This window comes from Sparus aurata, chromosome 16 (assembly GCF_900880675.1).
Source record: "Sparus aurata chromosome 16, fSpaAur1.1, whole genome shotgun sequence".
NCBI lineage: Eukaryota > Metazoa > Chordata > Actinopteri > Spariformes > Sparidae > Sparus > Sparus aurata.
Genome location: NC_044202.1, coordinates 6,478,199 through 6,496,746, shown reverse-complemented (window position 1 = coordinate 6,496,746; position 18,548 = coordinate 6,478,199). Strand labels below are relative to the sequence as shown.

Genomic DNA, 18,548 nt, shown 5'->3' with positions numbered 1-18,548 from the left:
AAATTATATCAAGTTTGTGTATTTTGATGTAATATTTGAGGAGCCTACAACAAATATTTGGGGGTAACTACCAAATTTGGGGGGTCTGGGGGCGCTGTAACAAATTTAGGGATTATATCAGCACATAAGGAACTATGCACGTTTCTCCAATGGGGGAACACTATAACTAAAAAAATCTCTTTAATATTTTTGGACCATTTGGGGATTTGGGGATTTGGGGATTTGGGTGCATGATGAACATTTTAAAGAATATAACAACCCATTTTTTAACAGAACAGGGTTTTTTTGGGTCACCGTAACACATTTTTTAACTATATTTGCACATTTTCGGGTACCTTAAACATGTTTAACAACGGGGTGCAATGTTACGAAACCAGTGTGTTCACAGTGCAGACCAAATGCCATGAGGATATCCTGGAAAACAATGAGGTAGCATGACAATACACAAACATAACGACTATAAATCTCTTCACCATACAACTGTAAAACTGTCAAAACTGTATTAGTGTGGTCAGTAAACAAAAGGCTTGCTGGACCTGGACGGTGGCCAACTTTCCACCCAGATGAATATTAAATGACGGGGAGAACACAATGATGCTGGACGGGAGAAACAGAGAAACCAAAAGAGAAAAGGGTTTTCTCATGGCAGTTAAGGGAAGGAAGTGCAAACACACTGTCAGTCCGGGAATTAGAGTCTGGTAGGGAGAGAGGGAGGGAGGAGGGAAAGAAAGAGAAAGAGAGAGAGAGAGACCTGTGACTGAAGTGAACCATAAACCTGAGCTCACTGGCATTTCTCTCCAGTCGGCCCCGTGAGAGTGAACTGCACCTGCTGGATGTACAAACTTTACCCTCTTCCAGTGAAAACATTGCATGGGTAAGTTTGCATTTTACCTGCTGGTTTAATAATTCACAGTATTAGTTGATTAATTGCTCCATTGTATATCCATGTATCAGGTTACAACAATGCAGATGCCTTCATACAGCCGCAGCACAAAGCAGTGTTTCTTCACTATAGTTGGTTCTGGGTTCATGATTTATTTAAACTGTTTTCACTTTTTATCTCCAGCTGAGTATTCATTAGTCTTACAACTAGTGGTCCTGGAAACACTGAAAATGTGCTCCTTTGTTCATTTTTGACATAAAACATGAGAAAGTTTTAGTATATCAGGCTCTCAAACCCCCAAATATCCTCCAACCATATCCATGAAATAAAGGATTTGAGGGGAACAGGTAATAAGACAGGGACAAAGTACCGCATTGTGATTGTAAGGACAGGGCTGTAGCAGATTTGAAGCCATTAAATGAAATTTTCCAGGGTTTGGAAGAATTTCGGTGATACATCAAATAACAATTTAGGGATTTATTGAGGCAACAATGATTTTAATGATTCAATGATATAAAATATTGTATGTAAGATAAACCAGTTTAGCCAGATTTTGGGCACAACAACACATTTTTAGGATATGACATGATTGACAAAGACACATATTGTGGGCTCTGCACCGACTTTGGGGGATTTTGTTTAACTTTGAATAACAAATGTTGGAGCTGCGATCCCAAATTTGGTATAAATGGGATATATTTGGGGATTATATCGTCATATGTTTTGGACTTTGTTGCCAAGTTGTAGGATTATAACAACACATTTTGGGAGCATTAAACCTGTAACAATTTATTTGATAGTATCAAATTTAAAAATGCACTGGTTATCAGGGACTTGGGTGCAGAACAACAACTTTTTGAACATTATACCAAATTTGGGGAATTTTGGTAAACTTTGGTGAAGATTTGGGATCATAGGGGAGGGCATCTTATCAAATTTCTTGGTTCTATCAAATTGCAGACAGGCCTGTAATACCAAACATTGTGTAATACCACTTTCTTGGGGGGCACTATGCCAAACTTTGGTGACTTGGGGGTCACCATAAGTATATTGGGTGGTTTGCTGTAACACATTTTGGAGTGTTATCAGCTCCTGATTAGGTCCCTGGAAAGGCTTGTTCTAGCTCTGGTGCTATCGCTGTTCTATTTAAACTGTAACTTCCACTTACTCTTTCAACATTTCAATATTTCCAGTTGAGGCCATGGAGTGCCTCAAAGACTGCTGCAAGAACTTCATGAACAAGAAGGGGAGAGACCAGGACACCCAAGGTAAAGTGGAGTTCTGCACAGCTGCATATCAGACAGCTTTGACAGAGTGTGTTGTTCCTAATTGGTGGATTTCCTTTGCTTTCAAGTTATCACACTGAAGATGCCCCCTGCATCAGGACGGGCGCTAGATGACGAGAGGAGGGGTGTCACAGAAGATTACCTCCTGTCCAAGCTGCCCCCAGATGGTAGAGAGGTGCCGTTTGTCCTGCCGACCTTCAAGGCATCTTTTATCCAACCCAGTGGATCCCGCTTCCCCAATTTACAGTCTGGACCTCAGAGTATGTACCTACTTAAAAAACTACGTCAGCAAAGAGCACACACAGTTAACGAGTGTAACACATGCAGGCTTGCCTCAATACAGGCTTAGGTGAAGCCAAAGGTTAAGAGGACTGACATACAAAACTCCACCAAAACAAGCTCAACACTCACTCAGAACTCACAGAGCAAACGGCCGTTTAAGTTTCATTAAAATCAGATCAGAGATTACCAAGGTATGGCGTAACATTTGATTACACAGGAGACAAACACCAGGATATCCTGTTTCTGAGTGAATAGCTCGGGTCTCTCAGTTTACTGACTGAAAAGAGTGATTTGGTCAAATGAAAGCATGTTGACCTGCAGCCCTGTTCCTTTGTCTGCAGGTTCAGCACGGTCCACGTATGCAGAGAGGAAGGCAGAGCTGCTGGGCTCCAGTCAGTTCGCCTACAGCCCCGAGTCCAGATTGCACCAGGGCCGGATGACTGAGTTCATCTCCCCTGGATCGACCCGCCGCGACACACTGAAGAACAGAAACTCCACTTCCGGTAGAAGTTGCAGCAGTATACATTTTCATGCATCTCTCATTTCATTTTGAAATCAGATAATTATTTGTGAATGTCTGACAATCAGAAATCAATCATTTGTATCATTTATATCTGACAATGTTGTTTTTTTTCTTATTACTTACACTTGATTTTAATTTCTAAAGAGTTAATAACGTTGTCAGAGGAAATCTGTGCTTGGATATCCATAATTAAATTAATAAGCATAAATCTCAGAACCTAATTAAACCCAGCTAATGTGGACAGACGTTTTCCCTCCAGGTTTGACTCTGACGCCGGGCGGCGAGCAGCGACTCAGCAGCTCCATGTTTGATCTGACCAGCTCTCAGAGTCACATGCAGGTGAGCGTGTTCCCTATCTTATCTAAACTCACGCAGCATTTTCTCACCCCGTATTAACCCAGACTAAATATAGTTTTATACTTTCCACTGTTCTCAGCAGCATAGTGGAACATTGCAAACAAGCCTCACCGGCTGGTATTTTGATTTAAGGGGGCAAAGTGAGGGGGTCATTTCATCCTGGAGAGTTTTTTAGGAAGCAGGTGAGCTGCTGGATGGGTGGAGCTAATCTGCACTACGAGGATAAGTGTGGTTAAAAGTTCTGAAATTTAGAATAACTTTGACACTTCAGATGAATAAGATTTCATAAATGTATGGAGGCCCGAATGTGACATAAAGCATGGGAAAAATAGGGAATGCCTACTTCAAAAATCATAAAGTAACTCCAATTTTACGACGCAGGATAAAGGACAAAATCAATACGACTGAGAAGCAGACAAAGACTTTATCCTTGTTCTAAAAATTGGGGCAACTTCCTTGCATGGCTTTGTTCAAAGGTAACCAAATCTGAAAAATCTAGAGCTCATCTCGTTTGATCGAAAACAAAATGTTGGCATGAAATGGGAATTTTAGGGGGGAATTACGTACAGTACCATTTCCTGGTTGGGGCACGATAACTTCCTGGAGCCTCCACCAATATTCTAGAGCATGACAACTCGTAAAACCGCAGTGTTTTACAAGTTGTTTGTTTATGTATTAAGCAAATAAGAAATGCTGTGTCAATTAATGAGCCTCGGAGGCGCTAATAGATATATTTTGTTTCCTTGATCCTGCTGAACGAATGCGCTTCCTTTCCAAAATGTAAAACTAGCCCTTTGAATATATCTTGCTAGGTTCAACAAATTAAGTTAAAATTCAGTTAGTTTATCAGCTGATTATCTGTTTTTGTTCTTTTACCACCTAATTTAAGGTTGAGAGCCTCACTGAGCTCTGTGTCCTTGTCTTTTAAGCGGCCTCATCTGTGTATTTTATTGATGTATGCAGTCACACAACTACTTTACGTCATATCTGGCTCTCCTTAAAACGCCTTTAAGTGTTTATGATAACAAAAATGCCAGAACTCCCTCAGAGATCCTCTGCTCATTACATAAAGCAAATGATGGAGATAAGCTTGCCACTCCTTTTGAAGTGGGTCTGCACTGTAAATTAATTTCAGCGTGATGATTGAGTCACTGAAGATTAATTTCAGCTTCGTCGCTTACTCCTCCTGTTTGGTGGTTGTCCGTGACTCCATCTCTGTTTGCTACCAATGATTCAGCTGTTAATTGTCTGGGATGAAGTGTTTTTTAATCAGTGATATAATAAGGAACACAATGCGTAAGTTGGGGTGTGTTTCTTTATTCTATAAAGGATGTGGTGTAGTGTGCCTGTTGTGAGCTCTTTATTACTTAACACGAATAGTTGAGGCTGTGTTACAAACAATTGATCTGATGCCTCGCCCAAAACCTCAACACACAGTAGATTATCTCATGAAAGACTGGCACAAAGATAAACGCAACAGCAACGTGTATGCAACACGCTAACTGTTTTGCCCGCTGTGAGTCAACAAGGATACATTCATGCTCACTTTTCTGTTGGTGCCCTTGTTATCAACAGCAACATGCAGTGGGCGTACACGTACCATTCGATTAGCTCGGCAACATTATGAGCAAACAGCAATAAGCAATTAAAATCATGGAGGGCAAAGCAGCCAGGTAATAAAACTAACAGTAAACATATGTGTGCGTGCTTGTAAAAGATCTCAGAAGTCTGTACCGACAGAAGCTCCTCTGTCCTGCAGAAAACTCTGCTCCTTAAACGCCTCGTCAGCAGTCCCGCTTTTAATTCTGTGACTTTGTGACATCACGCTATGTCGCCACGTCACATTAATAATAATAATTTACGCCTCGTGGCCAGTTTGGTAAGAAATGACTGATTTAGCACAGCTGCTCTGTTGTTGGGTCAGGCATGTGTGAGCTGACCAATCAGAGAAGACTTATTCAGGACGGAGGGGCCTTAAAGAGACAGGCGCTAAAACAGGGTGTTTCAGTAAATCATGTAAATCTGATAAAGTTTAATGAAATTAACAGTGATGCTGATTACTTCCATGTGTGTTTGGATCCACCTGCAGCGCTTCAACTCCGTCTCCAGCGTCCTCAGCAGCACGTCCTCCATGATCGGCTCCATTGAAAGCAGCCTGGGTAACTTTAACACAGATTTGTCTCTATCTAAAAACACTTTCCCTCTCAAGCTTTTCTGTCTGGATGAACCTTTTTCCTGCCACTGTCTTCTTTTCGGTGAATAAAAGAAAAACAACCCTCTCACAACACAAGTAGTCATTACATAAGCCTGATTAAGATCTCTCTCTACATTGTGTGTAATCATGAAAGGGCAGTCACAGTAATCACCTCCAAATGTTTTCACTATAGTCCGCCGCTGAGCTCCTTACATAAAGATATTATTTCACGAAGAGAAGCAGCTTTGTTTTGAATAAGACAGATGATTTGTATGAAGATAACTTTGTTTTTCCGTACCTTAGACACATTGCTTTTACTTTTGTTTCATTTCTCGCACACTGTGCAAGAGTGCATCTGCTTTTTGTGGATTGATAAGGACAATCACATGTGTAGCTGTCCTTGTCATATTACATTCAAAAACATTCAATAATTTGTTCCTGTTGTGCTGCTGTCGTTTGATTTCCCAATTGTTACAGACTCCATCACCCTATCTGGGGATGAGCGCGAGCTGGGGAAGGTGTGCGTCCGAGTGAGCTACCAGGAGGCTGTGGAGCAGGTGTGGATCACTCTGGTCCAGGTAAGGTTACATGCGGTGAGGAGAGGCGAGCATGAGGACACAAAAAGCTCCATTGTGCTCTTCTGCAGCATCTCTCAATGGACCCTCTGTGTGTCCAGAACACAAGCCTCTGTTAGTTCCTCTCACTACGCTATTAACTTTGGCTCAGACACTCGGGAGGAAAAGGTTGTTTTTTTTAAGAAACAGAACTGTCTCCATTGATGTTTAAGCTCGGTGATCCATGCATTTGCGGAAGTGTGAATTCACTCAAAAAGGCCGAACACCCGTGATGTGTGTGCACTGTACATGATATCTTTGTTTACAGTTTCAGGACTTCAATGAAGAGATATGCACTGATTCCTCTAGAAAATAGGGAATACCATTAAAGATTAGGGTTTTGGTTTCAGTTAGGTTTCACTTTTGTCCTGGTGTTACATAAGTGCAGCACTTAAACCATCCATTGGAACATTTGGATGAACAATTAGGGCATAGAGAGGTGAAGTCAAGGCCACCATGGGACCTTGAAAACTGCGACTTTCTTGCCATTATTTCCAAGTAATGTCCCAAGGGCACATTGGAACGGACATGACTTTGCCTCTCTATTGGGGTTCCACTTAAGCCTCTGTTGTATGACATTATGACAGCAATTGAACATAAATGAAGCATACCCTGCCTGAGTGAAGTTTTTATGGAAGCAAAAAAGAAAAGAGTACTACACACATAAAAGCAGCCTGTTGTGTGTGTTTTTTGTAATTATGTCCCGAAAAGTAAAGCAAGTTGTTCCAAACCTTTGGCCTATAAATGGATTTGACTCGCCTCAACTGAAACGTTCTGTCCCCTCTTTCGTTATCAGTGTTCAGACCTCAACCTACTGGATGGAGTGGAGCAACAAAGGATTGGATTTAAAGGCATCATCACCATCCCCAAACCGATACAGTTCAAGAGCTCGGTCAAGGAGTACTGTCAGGTAAAGTCAAAGCATACTGTCTCAAATCCGATGAAATGTTGAAATCATCCATCTTGACGTCGAGATTTTGAATGTTTGTAGTTATAAAGTTGTGGCTCAGGAGGATTGAGGATAAAAATGTTAACTTATTCCCTTGGAGGGTAACTTTGCAGGGTTTTTATCCCAGTTGTTGAGGACAAAACCCCTGATTTTCCTGCCTCTGTTCTTTAGGATGTGCCCTTCATGGAGACCTTTGTGTTTGCGCTGCACCTCCAGCAGTTGCGCTGCAGTGCGCTGGTGCTGCGCTTGCAAACACACAACCCACGGAAGCGTACGGTGGCGGAGTGCGTCCTCTCCTTGAGAGAGATCAGTTGTCAGGAGACGGAGCACTGGATTGACCTCAACCCTCCGTCCAAATCCTCTGTGAGTCAGAACTGTGGCGCCAAAGTCTGTTTGTGGTCTTAAGTCTGTTGTCTGGTTTTCTGTTAACAGTTCACTGTCGCTGGTTTTTCAAATACTAACACAGTTTGAGAGCAAAGATAACCAGGAATTAAAGAATTAAAATCTCAAATTCAGGTTGTTTGACTACAACTTAAAGCCGATTATAAGATTGAATTGCCAATTTGTTTTACTTCTTTAATCCAGTGTAACATCCTGTTAATGTTTGCTCTCTTCTTTGTGGGAAGTCAGGTATATTGTTTTGTTTTGACCAATCAGAAGCAAGTGATGTAACTACCTAGTCAGAAGACTTTCAAAGAATCTGCAGCCATGTTAGTAGCAAGATCTAATTAAAACAATGTGTAGCCCCAAAAATAACAGATTCCTGGCCAACTGATAAACATTTTTACAAGTTTAACAAGATGAGAGTCTTCTGCCACACTCTTAGCTCTGTGAGGCTGCAGAAATGTTGGCTCACAATGCTAATGTGTCCATATTCCACCGACAAAGTTCATCATCTTAGTGTATCCTGTTAGCGTGCAAACATTTCCTAATTAGCCACAAGACACAAAGTACATCTGAGGCTGAAGGTCAGGTCTTTTATTTTGCAGATTTTGGTCGATAACTTAAAAAGTCAGAGGATTAGTAGGTTGTTACAAGTAAACCTCAGGGAGATGTGAGAAAAGCACAAATGTAAACCTCATTGTGACGCTTGAGAAAAAGTCAGGGGACCATCAACATTGGTAGGGTTCAACCTGTAGGGACCGTGAATTGCTGCACAAATACATCTAATGGTTGTTGACATATATCAGTCTGAATCAAAGTGGTGGACCAACCGATTGATAGACTACTGCTGGCATGTCGTAAAATATACACATAGTGGCTTTAACTTCTTGACATGATTTTGTTGTTTAACTTGTTTAGTCCAGATGTTGATCTCAGAAGTTGACTTTGACTTGAAAAGGCAAAGAGTTCGATGAGAATCCTGCATAGTTTATGGCAACAGGATAACTAAAATCAAGAAAATTAAGCCAGAAGTGACAAACTATTGGCATTGGTTGAATAACACAGTCTAAAAAGTGCTTTGTTTGCTGTTCGGTGTTATTAATGGCCGCTCAAAGAATTGTCCAAATATATTCTGGATTGTCGCAGTAGGGTTGTCGTGGGTATTGTCTTATCTGCTCTCCAGCTGTTGTGGCAAAGAGGAAACACTTTCGGTGTGGGAATATTCCAGACTTTTACCACTTATTCTCCAACGTTTCCTCCTCTGGCTGCTGTGTTTTATCACCCCTTTGTATGGGTACAGCAAATAAGAACAAAGCACGCACTGTGCCTAATAAAACTGTCTTCCGTAATGCATTGTAGCCCACTGGCATGTACCGTTCTCTTGGCCCTAACAGGATAACACTGACGTTGACTCAGACTTTATGTTGTTGCATAATCACGGAGAAAAAGAGAAAGGGGATTCATTATCAAGGGAAATTGGGAAACAGGCTGTTATTGGAAAGAGAAAATCAGCGTGTGGATTCTGGAAATGTAACACATGGAAAGTAGGTCAAACCTCAAACCATTTCAACAGCAGAGTGGTTTTTGTTGATGAATGGATACATGTCGGGCCAGTGGGAGTAAAATGTGAACTGTTTCTGCACTTAGGGGATCAGACGGTGAATCATCAGTGGGTTCTCAGAGGGACAAATTGATACAGACTGTGAATATATCCATCTGGTGGGCACAAAAGGCACAAATTGTCCAAATCACTGTCTCTCAGGAGAGGCACTTAACGGTGACGACAGCTGAACTTGTGAAGTTCTCAAACAAGAAGAATATCTGCAGCATTTTATGAAGAAGCGGGGCAGCTGGCAGTCCAGGATGAATCACCGAACGAGAGACGACAGCTGTTTTTAAAGCGAAGCAGTCAGATTTCCCCCCCTAGTGTTTCAGTGGGGTATTATTGTTGGCAAAGACAAGTGTCGGTTTTCCTCAGAGTCGCAAAATAACAAAAACAAAGTTGAGTTTATTCAATCATTGGCATCCAGCCTCTGCCACCAGTATGAACTTCAGTGTGGATACTGACTTGTGTAGCAAAATGCTTTAAAGTGGAAGGGAAGACTAGAAAAGCATTAAATTAATGCAGTCCATTTACCAGTTATCACTTTTAAATGTTGAATGTTATATATGTCAGAAAACTTCAGATCGGATGAACACGAAATGATAAAAACACGATGTCTGGACCGGTGAAGAGCTGCATTCAAAGGTCAAAATATTAGGTCTAGTTTGACGTCAAAACCTGAAGGCTGGTGCACCTTTCTTCTTAAAGGGAAACACCTTTTTAGCCGATAATTAAAGGTCAAACTGTTGTAGCTTTAAAGTCTCAAACTCTTAACGTGCAGCTCCAGCTGATACCGAACAGCTGTCCTGACACTTTTGTGCTTGGTTGCCACTTAAAGTTCAGAAAGGAAATGATCATGAGGAGATCACTGCCAAAGGGAAATACACTCACAATAATTTAATCTTCTCTCTCAGGTGTGCCACTCTGAGCTGCATCTCACCACCTGCTTTCAGCCGGTCAACGGACGCATCCAGCTCCAAGTACTCGCCGCCCAAAACCTCCCAGCATCCTCCTCACCACTCACCCAAGGTAAGTGTCACTGGTGATAAGTCTAATTTGAACTCCGGTAACCCCAGTCAGTAACCGTGCTTCTGTTTCCACCTCTCCCTCCACTCTGAAGCGTTTTTCGTCAAAGTGGAGATGCACCAGTTGGGGCGGATGGCGATGAAGAAGAAGACCCGGGTGCTGAAGGCCTCAGCGGGTCAGTGTAAGTGGAAGGAGAGTTTTCACTTCCTCCTGACAGCGTTGGACCACGACTTCTCTCTGTCGGTCAAACTTTACAGCCGGAGCTCGGTGAGGAGGAAACAGTGTCTGGGACAGGTGAGTTGTTCTGACATGTTCTGAGATAATTAGAGGTTAAATGCAACAAGCTGAAGTCTTATTGCCTTTTCATTGGTCCTTGCAGATTCAGCTGGGATTCGACAGCCCTCTTCCAGAAGCAGTGGAGCAGTGGAAGGACACGATGGCTCATCCGGAGAAAGTGGTGTCAGCGTGGCACCGGCTGAGCCCTGTTTAAACCTCCCCTCCTGACTTCATCTCTGCACACTATGGACGTGATGCTCTCATGCTGCAGGTCCAGTTGCTTTTCCAGTCGGCCAGTCAAGGTCCTGCGCGCTTGCTGAGTGGACTCCGACGGACCTGACTGTGAACCACTGAACGTGGTCTGAACGCCGTAGAAGACCAGATTCCCACAGAGACAGTTCGGGTGCTCGGTTGTAAATAGGGGGTTTCGAACAAAGTGTAGGTGCTGGAAAAGGTTTGTGGTGGTGTTTGTGTAGACAACATTATGTTCATTATTTAAACAACAGCAGAGTATTGCTCGCTGTATATCATGCTGTATTATGTGAGTCACTTTCCTGCTGCATGTCACTTCTTTTTAATTAAAAACCTTATTGTTTCAGTTGGAGAGAAAGTTTACAAGCAGAGAAAGTCACAGACTCACTTTATTGAGCATATGTTATTGTTCTGTAATTAAGGCCCATCTGGGAGGTTGAAGCAGGTCATTTTCTATATTTTCTAAATGTCAACAAACCCATAAAAGGATGAAAACCAACACTTTGTTAGACTTGTCTGCTGCGGCTGAAAACGACCCTGTGAAAGTACATTTATGGACTGATTAGCTCGACAATGAGCTGAGGTCAATGATGTCAACGACGTCTATGTACTGTTGCAGAGATATCTTGGACCATATTGAAGTAAGCATGCTAACCAGCCAGCCCCAGCCTGTCCTGTAATACCACATAAAGTGAATTTCAGCCAGTGGTAGTCGCTACATTTCTGCAGTGTCTTCTCGTTCCAGGAGTCATAGTCTTGGTCAGAACTGCTGTAAATCACCTCCATACTGTCGTTCGAGTCTCTTCATGGCGTTTGTTGACAAAAAGAAGAATGTACATATCATTGATTCATCCTTTATTTTCCTAAAAGCTGAGTTCCAAGTTTTTTAACTTAACTGTATAGGGTAGATATCATGTTACTGTACTTTACAGCGGCATCAAACCATGGCTGTACGCTTTTGATAGTGAAGCACTTTAATTTTGTATGTATTTAACATTTTAATGTTGACAGTCTAGTGAATAAAAGTAGCCGTCATTTGGAAAATGTCACGCTCGTTTTGTGTGTTTATTGAAAGACAAAGGTGAAGAGAGCACTAATGGAGAATAAGTGTTGTGACGAGTGTTGGCCCGTAGGTGACATCTTTGTTTCATCTGAAATAAGAAGTTTATACAATAATTCTAGGATTTTAGTTGAAATGTGAGTGACGGCTGTTGTTTCACTGTCTTTGTGCCACGAGAAGGAAAAGTCTTCAGAAAGTACATTACACATGTTGCAGGCGGTCTGCAGCGCCTGTAAAATGGGTCAACAACCATAAACCACTGTGTCACCATGTCAATTTTTATTGAAGAGGCCACTGATTGGGAAATCTCAAGGTAAACAGCAGGATAATCTGCCGCCGTGTTTCTCCTCTTGACTCCTGGAACATCCTGTTTTTCAATTTCGCCCTTCTTTATAAAGGCAATTTAAACTTATACCGTATACGGGCAATTTCAGTCGAACGACTATAGAAAAGGGCCATTTGTCATTTGTGGAAAAATCAAAACAATTTCCTTTCAGTTGCAGGATATTGAAAAGTGGAGGGGTGCGTCCACTTAAAAACTATTTCCTACAAAGAAGTTGTGCTGCGTTGCGTTGAAGTTTGGAGGTTTGTAACCATCTTTACTATTGAAATAATCATTTTCAGCAGGAAGTAGCGTTTCTGACAGGCATATTTGGGGACTAAATAAAGATTTATTACCCTCGAGAAGAATCCTGTCTCCAGTTTCTCATAAAGAGAGATTGACCAGCGATGTGCTCTGTGTAACCAGCTGTGGACGTGGACACACAAGCACACACCCACTGAACAATAAGTCTGTGGACCAAGAAAACAGACTCCGGCGAGTGTTTGCGTTTTAAGTGAGCGTGACCAAGACAACCGGCCGCTCCGCGTGAGCTGACCTGCGTCAGAGCCCGTCATATCCTGACGTGCCAAAACACATCATCTTTTTTTTTTTTGCTTAATTAATGTTTGATTTATGGTTAATGTTATACAGAGAGCATTCCAGACACACCTTAACAAGTGACTTGACTTAACACTCAGAGGAGCATGTGTGGCTCTCACTCACGAAAGGTGTTTGAGTCTCAGAAGCAGGACTTTTTGGGGTTGTTGTTCCTCTATGTGTTTAACAGACTCCTTCCTTTTGACACTTATTTGGCTGGTTGCCTCGCTGGATCTGCTGCACATTCCTGTCGTCTTACAGCTGCATTCTTGCAGGTGCAGGTTCTTTCACCTGGGAGACACAATGGGGACTTTAGAGGAGTCCTGCAGCAGAGAGGAGAGACTCTTCTTCTAGTTTTCATGTAGAATAAAGGATAGTATGACGTTAAAAGTCCGACAACCTGTTGGAAAAACTCAGAAGTCCTTGAAGGAAAAATAAAAATAAGAAAGTTCTTCAACAAATTAATTCTGCAGGATACTTGATGAGGATTTGCAGACTGGATTTTTAAGGAATAATGATAATTTCCTGCAGAATTTGCTCTTTTTGAGATAAAAGATGTGTGATGTTATGTATTCAGTCAGACAAAACTGTGCAAGAGATTCCCCATAACTACATCAATATCATGGAAATTGTTTCTGTAAATGTCACAAAAGGTCATTAATTAAGAAGTGATGGTGATATTCTTTCTTATTGTCAGAAATTCTCATTCGTTTAGCAAGATAGAAACCACGGAGATAGAAACCGTTCCTTTGTCAATCACCTTTTTGATACCATCACCAGAGTCATAACATTTAAAATCCTAAACAGAAGTCTAAACATGCTAAAACACTGAAGACTTGAACTGCACAGTCAGTCTTAATACTTCACAGTCACTTGCATTCCTAAAACACACTGTCTGTTGTGAAGATGTCTGAGCATTTAGCAGAAAACGAGCCAGATAAATCCCTCAGGAGTTGGTAGTGACCAAAACATTGACAAAAGAGAGTGAATATTGGACAGAAATATGTCACCAAATTATTGTTATTGTTGCTATATGTCTGCTGGACATACAGTGAGTGTGTAACTGTTTCCTGACAGTTGGCCCAAACTAACTTAACTGAAGATATAATAGCTAATGTTTTTGCATTAAAATATCTAAAAGCCTTTGTTAAATATGTTGCTGAGCTGTGTACTTACATAATCCAATATGATTCCAAAAACTTCAAATCCAGAGAAATCTGTAATCTTGCTCACAGTAACGTTGCGTTTCATTCGGTCACCTGTCGCTATAACTTGCAGTATTGAGTCAGAGTTCAGAAGGAAGTCGGCCAGTGAGACTGAATGTAATGTGAATAAAACTTTACAACATTAACTCGTCCATAAACCTTTCTGCCTGAATCATGAAGATAGATTTTCATTGGCAATGACTGTTGTTTAGAGGAAGATGACAACTCCCATGATCCCACGCTGCTTACATCTTGTTTTGTTTTGATTGAGAAATCACATATTGTGTGCTTTAAAGTTTATACTGACAGGACTGTGTGTCAGTTTATTGTTTCCCGCTGCTCCCAAGTGGCGTTTGTGGTTTGAAACAATCAGAGATTTCTGTTTATTCGTGTTCTTTCTTTTGAGAAGAGCAGGAAGAAAGAGAACAATGTCCAGCAGGGCCACATGGAGAGTCTCAGTAGACTCCTTCAAGCTCAATACCCACATTACTCTCATTAACCATGTGCACTTTGTTCTGCTATTGGCAGCAGCTGCAACAAAGCAGAGCTGTGTTCGACCACCAGCTGCTGGTTTCTCATCAAAACTGGATAAAGAAAAAGAAAACTTCCGTACAGCTTCATCTCCAGGATCTGAATTCCTCACATGCTGCTGAGCCTCTGAAGGAGTCTTTGCGCCCTCGTGTGATAACGGGCAGAAAGTGCAGGTTTGGATTGGAATGAGCGTTTCAGGGACGGTGTGTGGGTGTGAACAAGGGGTGACTCACTTTTATTCTCCCCCTCTACATTTAAAAACCTGAGCAGGCAGGAACAGGCAGCTCAGTTGTGAATATCACACCGGACAGCATGGATACAGACAAGAAGAACGAGGTTCTAAGAGAGGGATTCCTGGTGAAAAGGGTGAGACAATTTTTGTGAAATAATACAACAAATATAGGTTTAATTGAGTCAGTCTGACATGTAGTTTTGACTATTTCTGAAGTATCTCATGTACAATCATTCTTGTATACGTTAGATATAAGAACAGTGTCTTTGAAAGAGCAAAGAGTGTCTTCCTTTTCCAGGAATAACACACATGTTTGATTAATTTTAATCATCTGAATGCAGGGTCACCTTGTACACAACTGGAAGGCGCGCTGGTTCGTGTTGATGTCAGACAAGCTGCTGTATTACAAGTACGAAGGAGGCAAAAGGGACTCGTGTCAGCGGGGGAAAATCCTCCTGAAGGACTGTGAGATAACTTGTCCTTTCCTGGAGTACGAAAATCGACCGGTGAGTTATCCCAGACGACTTGTTGTGTGGGGTTAGAGATTAACTTTTCAGAGGATGATGATTGATGGCGTTTAAAGGGGCAGCTGGTTTGATTCTTGAAAAAAAAAGATATTTACATGACGGGTATTCACAGAAAGCTTCATGGCATGTCTCAGCTGCTGTCTATAAGATTGCATGCAGCATTTTCCTTTGTTTATGTTTTTGTTGGTAGAAACCACAGTGAAGGTGCGGCTCCCCCAGCTGAGACCTTCCTCTCACACCTCCCTCGATGATAAAAATCTATTGCCTCAGGTTTTTCTGTTTTGTCAGGACCTGATCTCCATCATCAATATGTTATCTGTTCTAACCGACCACTCTGTCATTAACAAACCTGAACATCAATCTTCTGTTTTTTATGTGTTTTTTTCCTAGTTGGTGTTCAAGCTCGACACAAAGAACGGGGCGGATCATTTCTTGGAGGCTTGCTCCCGGGAAGAGAGGGATGACTGGGCCGCTGACATCACCGCTGCCGTCGACAAGCTGCGGACGACTGAAGACAGGAAGGTGACAAACCAGGAGGACGCTGCTGGATCCGAGTTACACAACATCAATCTGAGGTGAGCAAACAGCTGTTCGCCCACAGACTTTGCAGCATGTTTAACATTATTATGCTTTCACTGTTTTGTTTGTTTATGACCACAGCATCTCATTATAACTCTCCACTCTCCACTTCTTTGTCTCTTCTAAAGCAAAGTGTTGGACGCCATGTATGACGTCCACAGTGGGATCAACATGAGCGCTCATGTGGAGCATGGCAGCACTTACAGCAACTGTTTCTCAGGTGAGCCTCTTCAGCAGGGTTGTTCTTCTCCATCATCATTTAAAATGCACCCACACAAGTTTGGGTGGAGGTTTGGTTTGGACACAGAACAGACTACATTAACTTGTGGTGCACATCAGGATGAAGGGACAGATCCAGAGATTTTCCTCACTCTTTTAACATTGCAAGATGCATTTTTAGACATTTTCATACATTTCTCAGGGAATAAATGCATGGAAATTGATGATAAACATCACGATCAATCTATGAGTGAGTACAATTTGATGCAGATCCTAATAAAAATCTGGATCTAGCAGATTTAAATTTGTTTTCATAGAGGGTAGTTTTTTAGCCACTTTAGGGTACGAAACTACCACCAATGTGCAGCTGAGATAATGGATGCCAATTGTTTAAAATTCATAGTGAAGCACAGACATGTCATATACAGATGTGATGTCCCTGCAGGTTCAGCCGTGGTGGACTGGCTGGTGTTCATGCAGCTGACTCTGACCCGCGTGGAGGCCGTGACGCTGGCCTCGGCCCTGCTGGAGGAGGGTTGCCTGCGGACCGTCGGCCTGAGGAGCGTGGAGGCTCTCCGCACCGCCGGCCTCGGTGAGCAGTTCATGGACGACTCCACCGCACTGTACAGCTTTGTGAGTACCAGGAAGTCTTGGTGTACTGACCTCCAGAGCCTTACTGACAACATTGCACACAGATTTTTTATTGTGAACCCATTGATTGAGCCGGCAGTGCAGTAATTAACCCACAACATGTTGGTGTTCACTGACTGTTTACAGGCTGAAAGCTTGAAGAAGAGAGGCAGCGTGAAGTCAGAGACGTCGCTGTCTGCAGTGGAGATGAGTGGGAAGGTGATAAAGAGAGGATATCTGCTTAAACAGGTAAACACACGGTGTTAACCCTGTTTCAATACGCTGAAAATAACAGTTATTTCTTATGACTTTGACAAATTTAATGGCGACATGAGGACTCCTCAAACTAACCCGACACCCCTCCTCTGTTCACAGGGACACAGAAGGAAGAACTGGAAAGTGAGACTGTTTGTGCTGCGTTCAGAACCAGCTTTTCTTCACTATTTTGATCCCACAAAGGTGAGTCTGCAGGTCATACTAGGACCTACAAAGGGCTACAGAATCAAACAGGCAAAACTATAAGAAAGTCAATTTACTTACAGACACAGCAAATATGAAAACAGGGTAAAGAAACTAAATAACTACTAAAACATGGACACTGCCCAAACAAGGCAGTTGTTTTGTTTGTCTCTACTGTATGCCTCAGGCCGGCTATGACACCAACACATTACTCATAATACTCGATAATTCCTATCCACAAACCTGAGTCAGTCTAATCCACTTCCTTTGTTATATCACTTGTCAGGATGACATCAGCCCCAGTGGCGGCTTCACGCTGCGAGGCTGTCTGGTGTCTTCTCTGGACGATAATGGAGTTCCCTCAGGTGAGTCAATGTCTCCAACTCCACTTACCTCAGAAACATTTTCACCTCTAAACAAGCAAATAAGTAGCCAAGCCAGGACCAGTAATGAGAAGAAATGGTTGTGGTTTCCTTATTTTGACTGTGGTTATATGTCTGGCAGATAATGCCTTATAATCAGCCATGCAAATGTTCTTTCAACCAATAGTGTTATGTATAAACTGTAAGAATTTCTAAAATATGTGTATAATTTACTTTTACTCTTACTTTTGATACTTCAGTACATTTAATATCATATACTTTAGAACCCATCTATTCCTACAGGTGACTTTTACTTCTACTGAGGTCATATTTTAACACAATATCTTTAACTCAAGTATGTAAGTAAGTACTTTTTAAAACACTGATCAGTGTCAAGAAACTATATCCTCCTTCATTAGGAGGCAAAGTCTTCCTTTAAATCCTTCTAAAACCTTCCAGGGAACCAAAAATAAAAAGAAAGGGTTCAAAGAAAACAACAGTTTCTGCACTATTTCTGCTTCTCTCTGTCCAGAGTGTTGATCCTGATGCAGTTATACTTTTCACTGACTCTGTTTTCTCCCCTCACACAGGTGTGAAAGGCAACATTCAAGGCAACTTGTTTAAAATCATCACCCAGTCCGACACACATTACTTCATCCAGGCTCCGACCCACCAGGACAAGATGGACTGGATAGAAGCCATCAGAGAGCAGACGTAGAGCAGTGAAGACGACTGGATTTACACATTCTGTGAATGTATACTGGTAAACTGTAGCAACACACTGGGACCATGCAATCAGATGAAAGTGTTAAAGGTAACATTTCTGTAATGCCTTGATTATTGCTCTCTGTTTAATTATTCTGCATTTCAAAGGGTTTTAAAAGCCCAACAGTTGTAAATAATTATCCTGTAATCATTCAATTTAAGTTAAATGTTTTTCACATGTTTTACAATATTTTTTCATAAATAAATATTATCATTATGACTGTATTCTCCACAGTTATTTTTATCAACTCCACACATTTACTCAATACTACACTTCTTTAATTGTCAAATATTGTAATGACCTGTTAAGCATTAACACATTTGGTATTAAAAACTTGATGAACCCTGCAGAAGCCCTGAGGGAAGTATTTTTATAAGAGATACCGTTACGTAATCAAAGGACCCGACACCATGAAGAAGTACAAGTAGAA

General features: G+C 41.7%; 2 protein-coding genes across 2 annotated transcripts; both read left to right on the top strand.

The window, feature by feature from the left end:
• The first annotated feature begins 749 nt into the window (after positions 1-749).
• tc2n (tandem C2 domains, nuclear) lies at positions 750-11,676 on the top strand. Its single transcript, XM_030443240.1, has 12 exons — positions 750-874; positions 2,077-2,151; positions 2,238-2,429; positions 2,793-2,954; positions 3,234-3,313; positions 5,421-5,490; positions 6,003-6,103; positions 6,936-7,049; positions 7,260-7,451; positions 9,990-10,104; positions 10,196-10,395; positions 10,481-11,676. Exons 1-12 carry the CDS (start codon positions 871-873, stop codon positions 10,589-10,591), a joined length of 1,416 nt encoding a protein of 471 aa, XP_030299100.1. The 5' UTR covers positions 750-870; the 3' UTR covers positions 10,592-11,676.
• Positions 11,677-14,605: 2,929 nt separating this feature from the next.
• On the top strand, positions 14,606-18,334 carry plek2 (pleckstrin 2). Its single transcript, XM_030392130.1, has 9 exons — positions 14,606-14,710; positions 14,918-15,082; positions 15,494-15,678; positions 15,811-15,902; positions 16,347-16,534; positions 16,679-16,780; positions 16,907-16,990; positions 17,277-17,355; positions 17,943-18,334. Exons 1-9 carry the CDS (start codon positions 14,657-14,659, stop codon positions 18,068-18,070), a joined length of 1,077 nt encoding a protein of 358 aa, XP_030247990.1. The 5' UTR covers positions 14,606-14,656; the 3' UTR covers positions 18,071-18,334.
• The last annotated feature ends 214 nt before the right edge of the window (positions 18,335-18,548 follow it).